Source organism: Bufo gargarizans, chromosome 4 (genome assembly GCF_014858855.1).
Source record: "Bufo gargarizans isolate SCDJY-AF-19 chromosome 4, ASM1485885v1, whole genome shotgun sequence".
Classification (NCBI taxonomy): Eukaryota; Metazoa; Chordata; class Amphibia; order Anura; family Bufonidae; genus Bufo; species Bufo gargarizans.
In genome coordinates, this window is record NC_058083.1 from 476,191,866 (window position 1) to 476,206,780 (window position 14,915).

Sequence of the window (14,915 nt, forward strand, 5' to 3'; positions counted from 1 at the left end):
CCTGATCTGAGGTCTGATATGGGGGCCTGATCTGAGGTCTGATATGGGAGCCTGATCTGAGGTCTGATATGGGAGCCTGATCTGAGGTCTGATATGGGGGCCTGATCTGAGGTCTGATATGGGAGCCTGATCTGAGGTCTGATATGGGGCCTGATATGAGGACTGATACAAAATATATTTTTTCTAATTTCCCTCCTCTAACCTTGGTGTGAATGAAATATGGTAATTCAGCAAGAAAAAGGTTATTTTTGGCAATTACAAAAATGCTCCAGTTGTGAGATATTCCCTTTTTCAGTATAATGATGCCCCCCCTGGTGTTTAATCTGTATAGTGATGTGAACATCCACCTGAAGTGGTCAAACATGCTCAATTCGATCTTTCAACTGCCACCATATCTACTGATAGAAGCTGTGACACTTATAGGACACGTCCCCGGAGCTTTCAGGCTGAAATAAATCTACCAGACCAATTGGAGCAATGAATGGGGGAAGCTCTCTCTGCTCTTCCCCCTCCCAGCTATTTACCCCTGCTCCCCTCTCTTATGTCCCGCCCACTGCCCTTTTCCTCTTCCGGCCATGCCCCCCCATTTTCCTCTTTCTTCCTCCCTGGCATTGTACCCCTGCACTCCCCCTCTTCACCCCTGGCTCAGTACGTCCGTCTCCCGTCTCTTCCCACCTGGCATTCCCCCTCGGTTTGGTAATCCCGCTCTCTCCCACTGGCATTCTACCCCTGCTCTTCCCCATGGCTTGGTGTCCCAAATCTTCCACTCTCAGACCAATACGCCTGCTCTCCCCTCTTTTCCCCCTGGCCTATACACCTCTGTCACCCCCGGCCCTTTACTCCTGCTCTTTCACCTGGCTCTGTACCCCCATTTTCTGCCTCGTACCCCTCCCCCCTCTCCCACTTCTCTTCCACCCAGGCATTATACCCCCGCCTTCCTCCCTGGCATTAGATCCCTGCTCTCCCCTGGCATTATACCCCTGATCTCCCCATTCTTCCCCCTGGCATTATACCCCAGCCCTCCCCTCTCTTCTCCCTGGCATTATACCCCTGCTCTCCCCTCTCTTCCCCCTGGCATTATACCCCTGCTCTTCCCTCTCTTTCCCCTGCCATTATACCCCCACTCTCCCCCCTGGTAATATACACCTGCCTCCCTCTAGTATTATACCCCCATTCTCCCCTCTCTTCCCCCTGGCATTATACCCCCACTCTCCCCCCTGGTAATATACACCTACCTCCCTCTAGTATTATACCCCCATTCTCCCCTCTCTTCCCCCTGGCATTATACCCCCACCTTCCTCCCTGACATTATACCCCCACCTTCCTCCCTGACATTATACCCCAGCCCTCCCCTCTCTTTCCCCTGGCTCTCCCCTCTGGCATTATACCCCTGCTCTCCCCCCTGGCATTATACCTCCGCTCTCCCCTCTGGCATTATACCCCAGCCCTTCCCTCTCTTTCCCCTGGCTCTCCCCTCTAACATTATACCCCTGCTCTCCCCCCTGGCATTATACCCCTGCTCTCACCCCTGGCATTATACCCCAGCCCTTCCCTCTGACATTATACCCCCGCTCTTCCCCCTGGTATTATACCCCTGCTTCCCTCTAGTATTATACCCCTGCTGTTCTCCCTGGCATTATACCCCCGTTCTCCCCTCTCTTCCCCCTGGCATTATACCCCCATCTTTCTCCCTGGCATTATACCCCACCCCCTCTCTTCCCCCTGACTCTCTCCTCTCTTCTTCCTGGCATTTTACCCCCGTTCTCCCCTCTCTTCCCCCTGGCATTATACCCCCATCTTTCTCCCTGGCATTATACCCCACCCCCTCTCTTCCCCCTGACTCTCTCCTCTCTTCCCCCTTGCATTATACCCCTGCTCTTTCCCTGGCATTATAACCCAGCCCTCCCCTCTCTTTGCACTGACATTATACCCCAGCCCTCCCCTCCCCCTGGCATTATACCCCCACTCTTCCCCCTGGTATTATACCTCTGTCCTCCACTCTTTCCCCCCCTCGGATTATACCCCTGCCCTCCTCTCTCTTCCCCCTGGTATTATACTCCTGCTCTCCCCCTGGTATTAAACCCCGCTCTCCCATTTCTTCCCTCACAGTTCTCCCCTCTCTTCCTCCTGGTATTATTATACTCCTGCCCCCCCCCTCCCCCTAGTATTATAGACCTGCTCTCCCCCCTCTCCCCCCGTATCATACCCCTGCTCTTCCCTCTCTTCCCCCCCGGTATTATACCCCTGCTCTCCCCTCTCTCCCCCCGGTATCATACCACTGCTCTCCCCTCTCTTCCCCCTGATATTATACCACTGCTCTCCCCTCTCTTCCCCCTGATATTATACCACTGCTCTCCCCTCTCTTCCCCCGGTATTATACCACTGCTCTCCCCTCTCTTCCCCCCGGTATCATACCCCTGCTCTCCCCTCTTCCCCCCGGTATCATACCCCTGCTCTCCCCTCTCTTCCCCCCCCGGTATTATACCCCTGCTCTCCCCCCCCCCGGTATCATACCCCTGCTCACCCCCCCCCCCCCCCCCGGTATCATACCCCTGCTCTCCCCTCTCTTCCCCCCGGTATCATACCCCTGCTCTCCCCTCTTCCCCCCTGGTATTATACCACTGCTCTCCCCTCTTCCCCCCTGGTATTATACCCCTGCTCTCCCCTCTTCCCCCCTGGTATTATACCACTGCTCTCCCCTCTCTCCCCCCCCCCCGTATTATACCCCTGCTCTCCCCTCTCTTCCCCCCAGTATTATACCCCTGCTCTCCCCTCTCTTCCCCCCGGTATTATACCCCTGCTCTCCCCTCTCTTCCCCCCGGTATTATACCCCTGCTCTCCCCTCTCTTCCCCCCGGTATTATACCCCTGCTCTCCCCTCTCTTCCCCCAGTATTATACCCCTGCTCTCCCCTCTTCCACCCGGTATCATACCCCTGCTCTCCCCCCTGGTATTATACCCCTGCTCTCCCCTCTTCCCGCCTGGTATTATACCACTGCTCTCCCCTCTTCCCCCCTGGTATTATACCACTGCTCTCCCCTCTCTTCCCCCCCCCCCCCCCGGTATCATACCCCTGCTCTCCCCTCTCTTCCCCCCCCCCCCCGGTATTATACCCCTGCTCTCCCCCCCCCCCCGGTATTATACCCCTGCTCCCCCCCCCCCGTATCATACCCCTGCTCTCCCCTCTCTTCCCCCCGGTATCATACCCCTGCTCTCCCCTCTTCCCCCCTGGTATTATACCACTGCTCTCCCCTCTTCCCCCCTGGTATTATACCACTGCTCTCCCCTCTCTCCCCCCCCCCCCCGTATTATACCCCTGCTCTCCCCTCTCTTCCCCCCAGTATTATACCCCTGCTCTCCCCTCTCTTCCCCCCAGTATTATACCCCTGCTCTCCCCTCTCTTCCCCCCGGTATTATACCCCTGCTCTCCCCTCTCTTCCCCCCGGTATCATACCCCTGCTCTCCCCCCTGGTATTATACCCCTGCTCTCCCCTCTTCCCCCCTGGTATTATACCACTGCTCTCCCCTCTTCCCCCTGGTATTATACCACTGCTCTCCCCTCTCTCCCCCCCCCCCCGTATTATACCCCTGCTCTCCCCTCTCTTCCCCCCCGGTATTATACTCCTGCTCTCCCCTCTCTTCCCCCCCGGTATTATACCCCTGCTCTCCCCTCTCTTCCCCCCCGGTATTATACCCCTGCTCTCCCCTCTCTTCCCCCCCGGTATTATACCCCCGCTCTCCCCTCTCTTCCCCCCGGTATTATACCCCCGCTCTCCCCTCTCTTCCCCCCGGTATTATACCCCCGCTCTCCCTCTCTTCCCCCCGGTATTATACCCCCGCTCTCCCTCTCTTCCCCCCGGTATTATACCCCCGCTCTCCCCTCTCTCCCCCCTGGTATTATACCCCTGCTCTCCCCTCTTCCCCCCTGGTATTATACCACTGCTCTCCCCTCTTCCCCCCTGGTATTATACCACTGCTCTCCCCTCTCTTCCCCCCCCCCCCCCCCGGTATCATACCCCTGCTCTCCCCTCTCTTCCCCCCGGTATCATACCCCTGCTCTCCCCTCTTCCACCCGGTATCATACCTCTGCTCTCCCCCCTGGTATTATACCCCTGCTCTCCCCTCTTCCCCCTGGTATTATACCACTGCTCTCCCCTCTTCCCCCCTGGTATTATACCCCTGCTCTCCCCTCTCTTCCCCCCCGGTATTATACCCCCGCTCTCCCCTCTCTTCCCCCCGGTATTATACCCCCGCTCTCCCTCTCTTCCCCCCGGTATTATACCCCCGCTCTCCCCTCTCTTCCCCCGGTATTATACCCCTGCTCTCCCCTCTCTTCCCCCAGTATTATACCCCTGCTCTCCCCTCTTCCACCCGGTATCATACCCCTGCTCTCCCCCCTGGTATTATACCCCTGCTCTCCCCTCTTCCCCCCTGGTATTATACCACTGCTCTCCCCTCTTCCCCCCTGGTATTATACCACTGCTCTCCCCTCTCTCCCCCCCTCCCCCCCGGTATTATACCCCTGCTCTCCCCTCTCTTCCCCCCGGTATTATACCCCCGCTCTCCCCTCTCTTCCCCCGTACCCCCGCTCTCCTCCCTCCCCAGTCCGCGCGGTGTCTGCTCTCTCTCTCCTCCCCCCCTCCCGTGTCCTCGCAGCTGCTTGTTGCTGGGGAGGGTGACGTCATCGCTTCCGCCCCACTTCCTCTCCGTCTCCCTCTCTCCTCCTCGTCCCTGCGGCTGGTGAGAGGCGCTCACACAGATACTGTACACACAGTGACGGCCGGACCTGGAGCCAACATGGAGTAACCGAAGATGGGGCTCGGACGGGGCCACCACCAGCAGCCACACGGGCGGGGCGCAGCAGCCGCCTGCTTATAACAAGCCAGTCCCCGGGAGGTGCACACTGCTGCTGCCGCCGCCGCTCGTACACGGGAGGACTGCACAAGCCAGGGGGATAGCTAGTCATACAGCCTGGGAAAAATGAGCGGCTCGGAGCCCCCCGAGGCGGGTGCAAGACGACGGTGATCGGGACAAGATGAGTGAGGAAGCCCCCCCTGAGGAGTAAGTGACCCCCCTCGTTGTCGGGGTGCATGGGGAGGGCTGGCAGCGGGCTCCCCTCCCTGCTGCAGGGCTGCAGTGCATTGCTGCAGACGAGGGCCTCCTACGTGCTCCTGATGTCTGCAGCATGGCACGGTGTGCAGCCATGCATCGGCCTGCAGAGCTGTTGCCATGCTACCCATGCCAGGGGGTGCATGCTGAGCATAGTGATCCTGGCATGGTGTGGGCATCGGGTGGCAACTCCTGCTCAAGTGTGCCCAGATCATGCCTCCATGTACAGTACACCTACTTACCTGCTGATCACCATTGTCTGTGCTCAGTGCAACAAAGTTGGCGGCGAGCAACAGGTGAGACCTGCTATGCCGTGTATGTGCAGGATATGGCGACATTATGTAACGATTATTGTAATACTGTCTCCTATACAGACCCAGAAAGGTATTGCCACTTAGTTATTTTCAGCCATTGGCGAGGGATCCGCCATTGTGTGCCGTAGCCAGGACATAGGGCGCCCTTTATTTTGTTACCGTCCCTTAACATGCGGCAGACAGTGACAGCCCCTGTGTTTGCAAGCGCAGTACCTGCGCAGGTGAGGTACGCTGGACTTGTGCTGCTGCGGAACCTCTTCTAAGGTTTCAGGAATCAGTGGTGTTGTATGGCGGTTGTAGAGGGTTCATCTGTCTGATGGGCGGTCGACGCTCCTGAGGACTCTGCAGCCGTGTGGTGTACGTGCTGGCACGAGGCCCTACTGTTGGCTTTATATCGCATGTGTATGTCCTATAATCGTCTGCTGCTCCAGTAGTGTAGAATATGGATGTGGCGCGCTGTAGTGTGCCGCCTGGTTGTGGGTCTGCACTGCACATTCCTATACATAGTATTGATATGCCGGTCAGACTAATGTTTGTATATAATCATATACTTCATGGCTTTATGTCTATATACTACTCTAGCATATACATATCACACAGTATACTCTTTAGGCCCCATTCACATGACCGTATGTGTGTTTGCGGACGCGCAAAAATACTTGTGACGTAAAAAAAAACATTGTAGCAATGCCTAATCTTGTCTGCAAGACTAGGACATGTTCTATCTTTTTGCGGGGCTGCGGTACGGGCATACGGATGTGGACAGTACACAGGTGTGCTGTCCGCATTTTTGGTGGCCCCACTGAAATGAATGGGTTTGCATCCAGTCCCCAAAAAATGTAGTTGTGTGAATATAGGACCTTACTGTGTACCGTGTGACTCCGGTGGTTTGCGACGCCATGTTTATAGACATGAACACTCTGGACGTGTTGCACGCTCAATTCCATATGATCGGCTGTGTGACATCGGCATTGTATATAGTGGACTTGTGTCCGTAAATAATCGCGCATGTCCGTTAAGTAAAGGTAGTTGTGGAGATCCTCACTTTGGAAAATAAGACCTGTGGTAACTAGAAGGGCTTATGCACACGAATGTATTCTTTCATTATTTAAATTTTTTTTGCGGACCGTATGAGGAACGATTCATTTCAAAGGATCCGCAAAAAAAAAGGAAGTTACTCTGTGTGCACTCCGTTTCCGTATGTCCGTTCTGCAAAAGAATAGAACATGTCCTATTATTGTCCGCATTGCGGACAAGGATAGGACTGTTCTATTAGGGGCCAGCTGTTCCGTTCCGCAAAATACGGAATGTACATGGACGTCATCTGTGTTTTTTTTTTTTTGCCGACCGCAAAATGCATACGGTCGTGTGCATGAGCCCTAAGGCCTATCTAAAGCTCTGGGTGATGGCAAATATGGGCGCCATTACAGTTCCCGTTCAGCCTTTTCCAAGCCCCCATACCACTGTGCGATGAGGCAGCTTTGATGTTCAGGGCTCTTGGAAAGCTGGGCTGTCGTGGGGGCCGTATTTGCTGTCGCTCAGCTTTCTCCAGTTCGGATGTAGAATTTTTTAAGCACTAGACCAAAGAGAACTCCCCGAGTGACGTTAGGATCTACTTTGTGGTCGATATTCTTTGACATCGTTGCTGTGCATCAGGTGCGGTGAAAGCGACTTTACCTCAGGAAGTGAACTGAGACTAAACACAGAGCAGCCACCGCCATTCACAAAAAAAAAGATGTCAGATTAGAGCGGAGCTGCTGCTGGGTGCCTCACACCCTCGTGTCCCGTGTGCTGAGCTCGGCTCTCACGTTCATTGTTTCTGCTGGCATTGCTACGCTGCCTGACGTTGTCCTCCTCGTCCAGGCGCAGGACCTTGTGTTTGGGTTACCTGGAGGCCTTCCATTCATCGCGGGCATTTGGTTACCGTGTAATTATGAGCCATTCATCGGGTTCAATGGACGTGAGAGCCCCTGAGGGGAGATAATGTGTGACTTGTCGCCAATAAAATGCTTCTCCATCTTGCTGGTTGTTGTTGTGTGAGGTTTTTATGGACTGCGGATGCATAATAATAATAATGTGTTTGGTCTGTGGAGCCTGGGGACAGGTCCCTGGAGCCAGGTAGTCGATGCGCCCGGAAATTCGCCTCAGTCACGTATATTGTTTGGATGGTTTTCTGTGCATTGGTGTTTTATTTGAGTCGGGGTTTATCTTACTTACACACGACCGTATGTATTTTGCAGTCCTCAAAAAACAGATACGCAAAAAAGACTGATGTCCGTGTGCATTCCGTATTTTGCGGAACGGAGCAGCTGGCCCCTAAAAGAACAGTCCTATCCTTGTCCGCCAATAAAAGGACATGTTCTATTTTTTTGCAGAACGGACATACGAAAACGGAGTGCACATGGAGTACCTTACTTTTTTTTTGTGGATCCATTGAAATGAATAGTTCCGTATACGGTCCACAAAAAAAACTGAATGAAAATACGTGTGTGCAAGAGGCCTTAAAGGGATCCTCCAAGACCAGGTTCCTGTATATAGATGGCAGCAGGTTGCATGGGTTAAAAACTGCTCTATGTTCCCACCATATGAAAATGCGTTCCCAGTCTCTGAGAACACCTTTTAATGGGCTTCAAGACACACACAGAGGGAAAAGTAAAGGGGTCATGCATGGCGACTAATTTTTACATATATATATTTGCTAGCACTTGCGCTAAAGATTGCCTGCTATGGCCAACCGCCGCTGTGTTGAACATAAGACGTTAAAGGGGTATTCCAGTTTTCAAAAGTTATCCCCTATCCACAGGATAGCGGATAACTAAGATCAGTGGGGCTCCTACCATGGGGACTTCCCCCGCTGATCACAATAACGGGGCCCGTGCCATGTGGAGCCCCCCTGGTCGGCTTGTATGCTGGGAAGCCCCCATATGCATATGCCTCACATACATGGGGCACCACTGACAAAGATGTTTCCCATGAGTGTCCCTTTGGCTGGGATGTATGTGTCAGTATACGCTATTGTTTTACTGTGTGGTAATATTGCTGCTCAATACGTCTTGAGAAGAGAACCACGCTGCAATGTACAGCCGATTGTCAGGAAGGGACACTACTTTCCTGACTGTCGGCTGCTGGCTCAGTGGAGGTGACGTGCAGTGATCTCCTCCGCAGTATGAGGGATCTCTGTTGTGATCATTCGTCCTCATACGGCTGCACTGTTTCTGGGTGGCAGATCGCTATTTAGACAGCACAGAAACGATGATTGATGTGCCTGCACGAGCGACGGGATCACTCCTCATTCATCAGGTGATTGGCGGGAACGAGCGTTCGCAGGAAACTTTGTTCCCAATAATCTGCCCGATATTCGGCCATGGAAATCCACCTTAAGGCCTCATGCACACCGTGTGCTCCCCTTGAATGGGTCCGCAATCTGGAGCTGTAGTGCAGGATGGAGGCACGGAACCCCACGGAAGCACTACAGAGTACTTCCGTGGTGTTTCTGTCCGTGCCTCCGCACCTAAAAAAAATAGAACATGTATTTTTTTGTGGTGTGGACGGATCACGGACCCATTCACAACGCACAACGCCGTGTGCATGAGGCCTAAGGAGGGGACATGATTAACCTATACCAGGGATGCCCAACCTGTGGCCCTTCAGCTGTAGCCAAACAACTCCCAGCATGCCTGGACAGCCTAAAGCAGGGATGGCCAACCTGTTGCAAAACTACAACTCCCACTATACCCTGCTGTAGGCTGATAGCTGTATGCAGTGTGGGCCAGCTGGGAGTTGTAGTTTAGCAACAGCTGGAGAGCCTCAGATTGGCCATCCCTAGCCTAGAGCTATTAGGGCATGCTGGGAGTTGTAGTTTTGCAACAGCTGGGGGCCGCAGATTGAGCATCCCTGACCTATATAAATGGGCCGTACAAGCAAATATGATGAAGAACTGTTCCATGTAAAATCCCCTCAAAAGACAAGAGGGCACGGCCTCCGACCGAAAGGTAGTCTCCAGAAGCGTTGAAGCTTCTTTACTGTAAGAACTGTGAATCTGTGGCATAGACTTCCTCAGGACGTGGTCACAGCAGGAACAGTGGACGGTTTTAAAAATGAGCTTAGAGGAATCTTGAAAAGTAAATGACATTGATGCTCGCTCCCCTTTTTCTAAAATTCACGTCCCCACCTCTCCCTTGGCTGAACTTGATGGACTTATGTTTTTTTTTTTTTTTTTTTTTTTTTAAACCGTATTAACTATGTAACTTGCTGAAGGCCAGAAGCATGTTCTGTATGTAACGCCCCCCCCCCATCTGAACAACTGACCGTGGCACCGCTCTGCTGAAGGAGCCTCGGATCCTGTCACGTGATCCCTCTGGGCCACCATTTACATACAAACCATTATTCTTAAAGCGGCAGTCCCATCAGGGGAACCCTGTCCATAGAGGGGAATTTCTTGCTGGGGACACTGCTGTATAAGTCCGTCAGGTTTTTTGGATGCTTTTTTTTTTTTTTTTTTTTGGTGTCCATTTTCAATGGGAATTCCATGTCAAGAATGGACAGGACACTTCTTTTTCCGAGGTGTGGTTTTTAAAACTGCAAGCGGGGAAAAAAAGCATTGTTTAAATTAACATATGGAATTATTTATTATTAAAGCGCCATTCATTCCATAGCGCTGTACATATGATAGGCGGTGCACATACATAATACAGACAATTACACGAAGCATGAACAAGACGACTGGTACAGGAGGAGAGAGGGCCCTGCCCGTGAGGGCTTACAATCTACATGGTATGGGAGAAGGACACCGTAGGTGAGGTCCCTATTGAAATCAATGGGGAAGATCTGCATGTGTTTTTGGAGCGGAATCCGTGGCATAAATCCGTTGTGTGAATGGATCCGCAAAAAAACAGAAGGTACCGTAGGCCTTCCGTTTCTGTATTTCCGTTCCACTCAAAGATAGAGCACGTCCTATTATTGTCCGAATAACGGACAAGGATACTGCTGTTCTATCAGGGGCCAGCTGTTCCGTCCTGCAAAAAACGGAATGCACACGGGCGTAATCCGTATTTTTTGCGGACCGCTAAATACCGGTCGTGTGCAAGAGGCCTTATGTGGATTTCACAGTTTGCAATGCATTAGGTTAGATTCGTATCACTGTATCCACCAAAAAATGGATGACATTTGCATGGCATCCATTATTTTTTTATTTTATTTTTTGCGGATTCATTGTAACAATGCCTATCCATGTCTGCAAAACAGACAAGAATAGGACCTGTTCTATTTTTTTATTTTTTTTTGCGGGGCTACGGAATGGACATACGGATGCGAAGAGCACACTGTGAACTGTCCGCATTTTTTGCGGACCCATTAAAATGATTAGGTCCACAAGCAATCCGCAAAAAACACGCAACGGACACGGAAACAAAATATTTGCATGCGAATGTAGCCTAAGGCCTCATGCACACGTCCGCAAAAAAAAACGGATGCGGCATCTGTTTTTTTGGGAGGATCCGTTTTTTTCCACAGATCCTTTGTAATAAATGTGAAAAAAGTAGGACATGCACTATTTATTTTGCTGAAGGGAAACACGGACAACGGAAGCGGAACAAAAACGGATGAACTATTAGCATTTTTTTGCTGACCCATTGAAATGAATGGGTCCCCATCCTATCCGCAAAAAAAAAACGGAACGGAGGCCGAGAAAAACAACTCGTGTGCATGAGGCCTCAGAGTGAAATCTGCTGCAAAACCCATAACAAATATACGTTGGGCTACTTTCACACCTGCGTTAGGTGCGGATCCGTCTGGTATCTGCACAGATGGATCCGCACCTATTATGCAAACGCTTGTATCCGTTCAGAACGGATCTGTTTGCATTTACATGAACATTATAATGCAAACAGATCCGTTTTGACTTACACTGAAAGTCAATGGGAGGTTTTCAATTGCACCATATTGTGTCAGTGAAAATGGATCCGTCCCCATTGACTTACATTGTAAGTCAGGACGGATCCGTTTGGCTCCGCATCGCCAGAAGCGTTTTGGTGTCTGCCTCCAGAGCGGAATAGAGGCAGAACGGAGGCAAACTGATGCATTCAGAATGCATTAGGGCTGAACTGATCTGTTTTGGGCCGCTTGCGAGAGCCCTGAAACAGATCTCACAAGTGGACCCAGAAACACCAGTGTGAAAGTAGCCTTAGGCTACTTTCACACTAGCGTTTTTTTGCGGATCTGTCATGGATCTGCAAAATGCTTCTGGTACTATAATACAACCACATGCGTCCGTCATGAACGGATCTGGTTGTATTATGTCTTCTATAACCATGCCGGATCCGTCATGAACTCCATTGAAAGTAAATGGGGAACGGATCTGTTTTCTATTGTGTCAGAGAAAACAGATCTGTCCCTATTGACTTACATTGTGTGTCAGGACAGAGCCGTCTTACTCTGCACCACATCGCGGACAGAAAAACGCTTATTCTGTTCGCAATGGGGACGCAACGGAACAGAATGCATTATGAAGCACTTTGTTTCGTAAAGTTCAATTAATGGGGACAAAACGGAAGCGTTTTCTTCCGCTTTTGAGATCCTACGACGGATCTCGATACCGGAGAGGAGAAATGCTAGTGTGAAAGTGGCCTCACACAACGATGCAAAATGCACGGCAGAAATTCTCTCTCATGTGGCCGTACCTTTAGGCCCCTTTCACACGAACAATACGGATTGTGTCAGGATGCGTTCAGTGAAACTCGCACTGCAATTGCGTTTAGGTTTTTTTTTTGGTTTTTTTTTCACGCAGATGCTTTCAGTTTTGATGCATTTTTCACATGCGTGAAAAAATAAAAATAAAAAAAAGAATAAGGCCTCATGCGCACGGCAATTTGCAGTCCCCAATGCACAGGCCCCATCCGCGCGGCATTCAGCTTGAATGGGTCTGTGATTCGTCCGCACTGTAAAAAAACCTGTAAAAAGTTATATATTTTTTGCGTTGCGGAGGCACGGACAGAAACACATATAGTGCTTCCATGGGGTTCCGTTCCTCCATTCCGCGCTGCACCTTCCGGATAACGGACCCATTCAAGTGAATGGGTCCGCGTGCGGGGTGCATGTATGTGGGCCGCAATACGGCCGTGTGCATGAGGCCTAACAATCTCCTAGCAACCATCAATGAAAAATGCTTTGCATCCGGATACAATGCGTTTTTCACTGAAGCCCCATTCACTTCTTTGGGGCCAGGGACTGTGTGAAAAACGCGGAATATAGAACATGCTGCGGTTCTTACATAACGCAGAGGTGATGTGGGAAAAACAACGTTCATATAAACAGACCTATAGAAATGAATGGGTCCGGATGCAATGCATTAAATTCACGCATTGCTCCTGTACAGAAAACTCGCTGGTGTGAAAGGGGCCTTAGAAAAGGCAGTACAGTACAGTACTCACATGTACACGGCAGAAGCTGACCAGCCTTGTGGATGTAGAAACCTTCAGCGTGTGACGTGTTGGTGCATCTTTTTTGCGCAGATTTCACTCTTTGGAATGCAAAGTGAGGGCAGCATTGGAAGTCTGGCATCCTGACCTGGTGGGCTGTTCAGGAATAAATGTCTGCTGTCAGTTATGTATTCCGCACGCAGCGATATTTGTGTGGCCAAAACCCAGCATTTGTGCAGGAAAACGAGTCGGATCGCCAGCACTTACATGGTCTTGTCTGGTGACGCCGGATACAGTGAGATCAGGCTATCGGATTCCCAATGCTACTGTCAACATAGCCTAACACATTCGGATTTTGGTGCCAAAAATACACAGAAATTCGCAGAGAATTTGTGTTTGATGACCCGCACCCGTGTGCAGGCTCCCTTAGGCCTCTTTCACACAAACGAGTTTTTCCACGCGGGTGCAATGCGTGATGTGAACGCATAGCACCCGCACTGAATCTTGACCCATTCATTTCAATGGGTCTGTGCACATGAGCGGTTTTTCTTTTTTACGCATCAGTTCTGCGTGACAAACGCAGCATGTTCTATATTATGGTTTTCACACGCAGCCCTGGCCCCATAGAAGTGAATGAGGCTTCAGTGAAAAAGGCAAAACATGCGGATGCAAGGCGTTTTTCACTGATGGTTGCTAGGAGATGTTGTTTGTAAACCTTCAGTTTTTTTATCGCGGAAAAAACTGAATGCAATTGCAGACAAAACTGACTGAACTTGCTTGCAAAATGGTGCGAGTTTCGCTGAACGCATCCGGGGCCAATCCGTCACCCTCGTGTAAAAGAGGCTGCCTGCGCGGGTGCAATGCGTGATGAAAACGCATTGCGCCCGCACAGATTCCGGACCCATTCATTTCAATGGGGCTGTGTACATGAGCGTTGGTTTTCACGCATCACTTGTGCGTTGCGTGAAAATCGCAGCATGCTCTATATTCTGCTATTTTCTGGCAACGCTGGCCCTATAGAAGTGAACGGAGCTGCGTGAAAATCGCATCCACAAGCAAGCGCGGAAAGCGATGCATTTTTTTCACGGATGGTTGCTCAGAGATGGTTCCGCTTTTTTTATCAGGTGCGTGCAAAACGCATTAAATCGCATTGCACCCACGTGATAAACTGAACGCGATCACAGACAAAACTAAATTAATTTGTTTTCAAAATCGCATATTTTTCACTGAACGCATTCGCAACGCATCCGGAGCTATTCCGCACACGCTCGTCTGCAAGGGGCCTTAGGGTGGTCAAACAGAAATGATGAAGTGTCTGCAGCCTGCTCCCTGAAACAGAAGATTCGTATGTATCTGCTCCACACCACTCCGGTGGTCCATGCTGCCCCTCTTTACATCTGGCTGGCCATGCGCATGGTCACATGCACTGCTCCAGCCATTTTTTTGCGGCCCAGCCAAACGGAGCAACGGTTGCTAAGAGCACAATTTTTTTTTTTTTGCCCTTTATTGAATGGGTCTGCACCCGAGCTGCAAAAAAACGCGGATCCAAGCAACGGTCGTGTGCATGAGGCCTAAGATTCTTATTCACCTAATGGGTCTCTATTAGGGCTCATGCACATGACTGTGGTGCCTGTATTGCCTGGGGGGGGGGGGGGGGTTGTTTTTGTTTTTTTTAACTCTACAAATTATTTAATTTTTTTTATTTACAGTTTTCCAAGACCTCATTAAAAATGCATCTTGTCCCGCAAAAAGTAAGCCCCCGTGGCTATGTGAACTGAAATGTAATAAAGTTATGGCTATTGGAACTTGGGGAGGGAAAATCAAAAATGAAAATGGGCCCGGTATTTAAGGGGTTTTCCATGTTTTGGGCTGTTTTTTTTAAAATTTGAACCCCAGCTTGCAGTACCTGTTGGGGGGAAAAAAACACATCCCTGCTCCCTGCCTCTCCATCTGTCTGGCTGTCTTTATAAACTTCTGAACGGACAAGGACACATGTGACGCTGCAGCCAGTCACTGGCCTCAGTGGTCGCATCTCCCCAAGCAACACATTCACTGCTGGTTCATGTGCCACTTGGGGA

General features: G+C 50.9%; 1 protein-coding gene across 1 annotated transcript in view; it reads left to right on the top strand.

Annotated features, from left to right (window-relative positions):
- Positions 1-4,742: 4,742 nt before the first annotated feature.
- Positions 4,743-14,915, top strand: part of SPRED2 (sprouty related EVH1 domain containing 2) — an 82,761-nt gene continuing 72,588 nt past the window's right edge. The window contains exon 1 of the mRNA XM_044290764.1: positions 4,743-5,060. Within this exon, the coding sequence (XP_044146699.1) occupies positions 5,035-5,060 (26 nt within the window). The 5' untranslated portion in view covers positions 4,743-5,034. The remainder of the gene's footprint in view (positions 5,061-14,915) is intronic.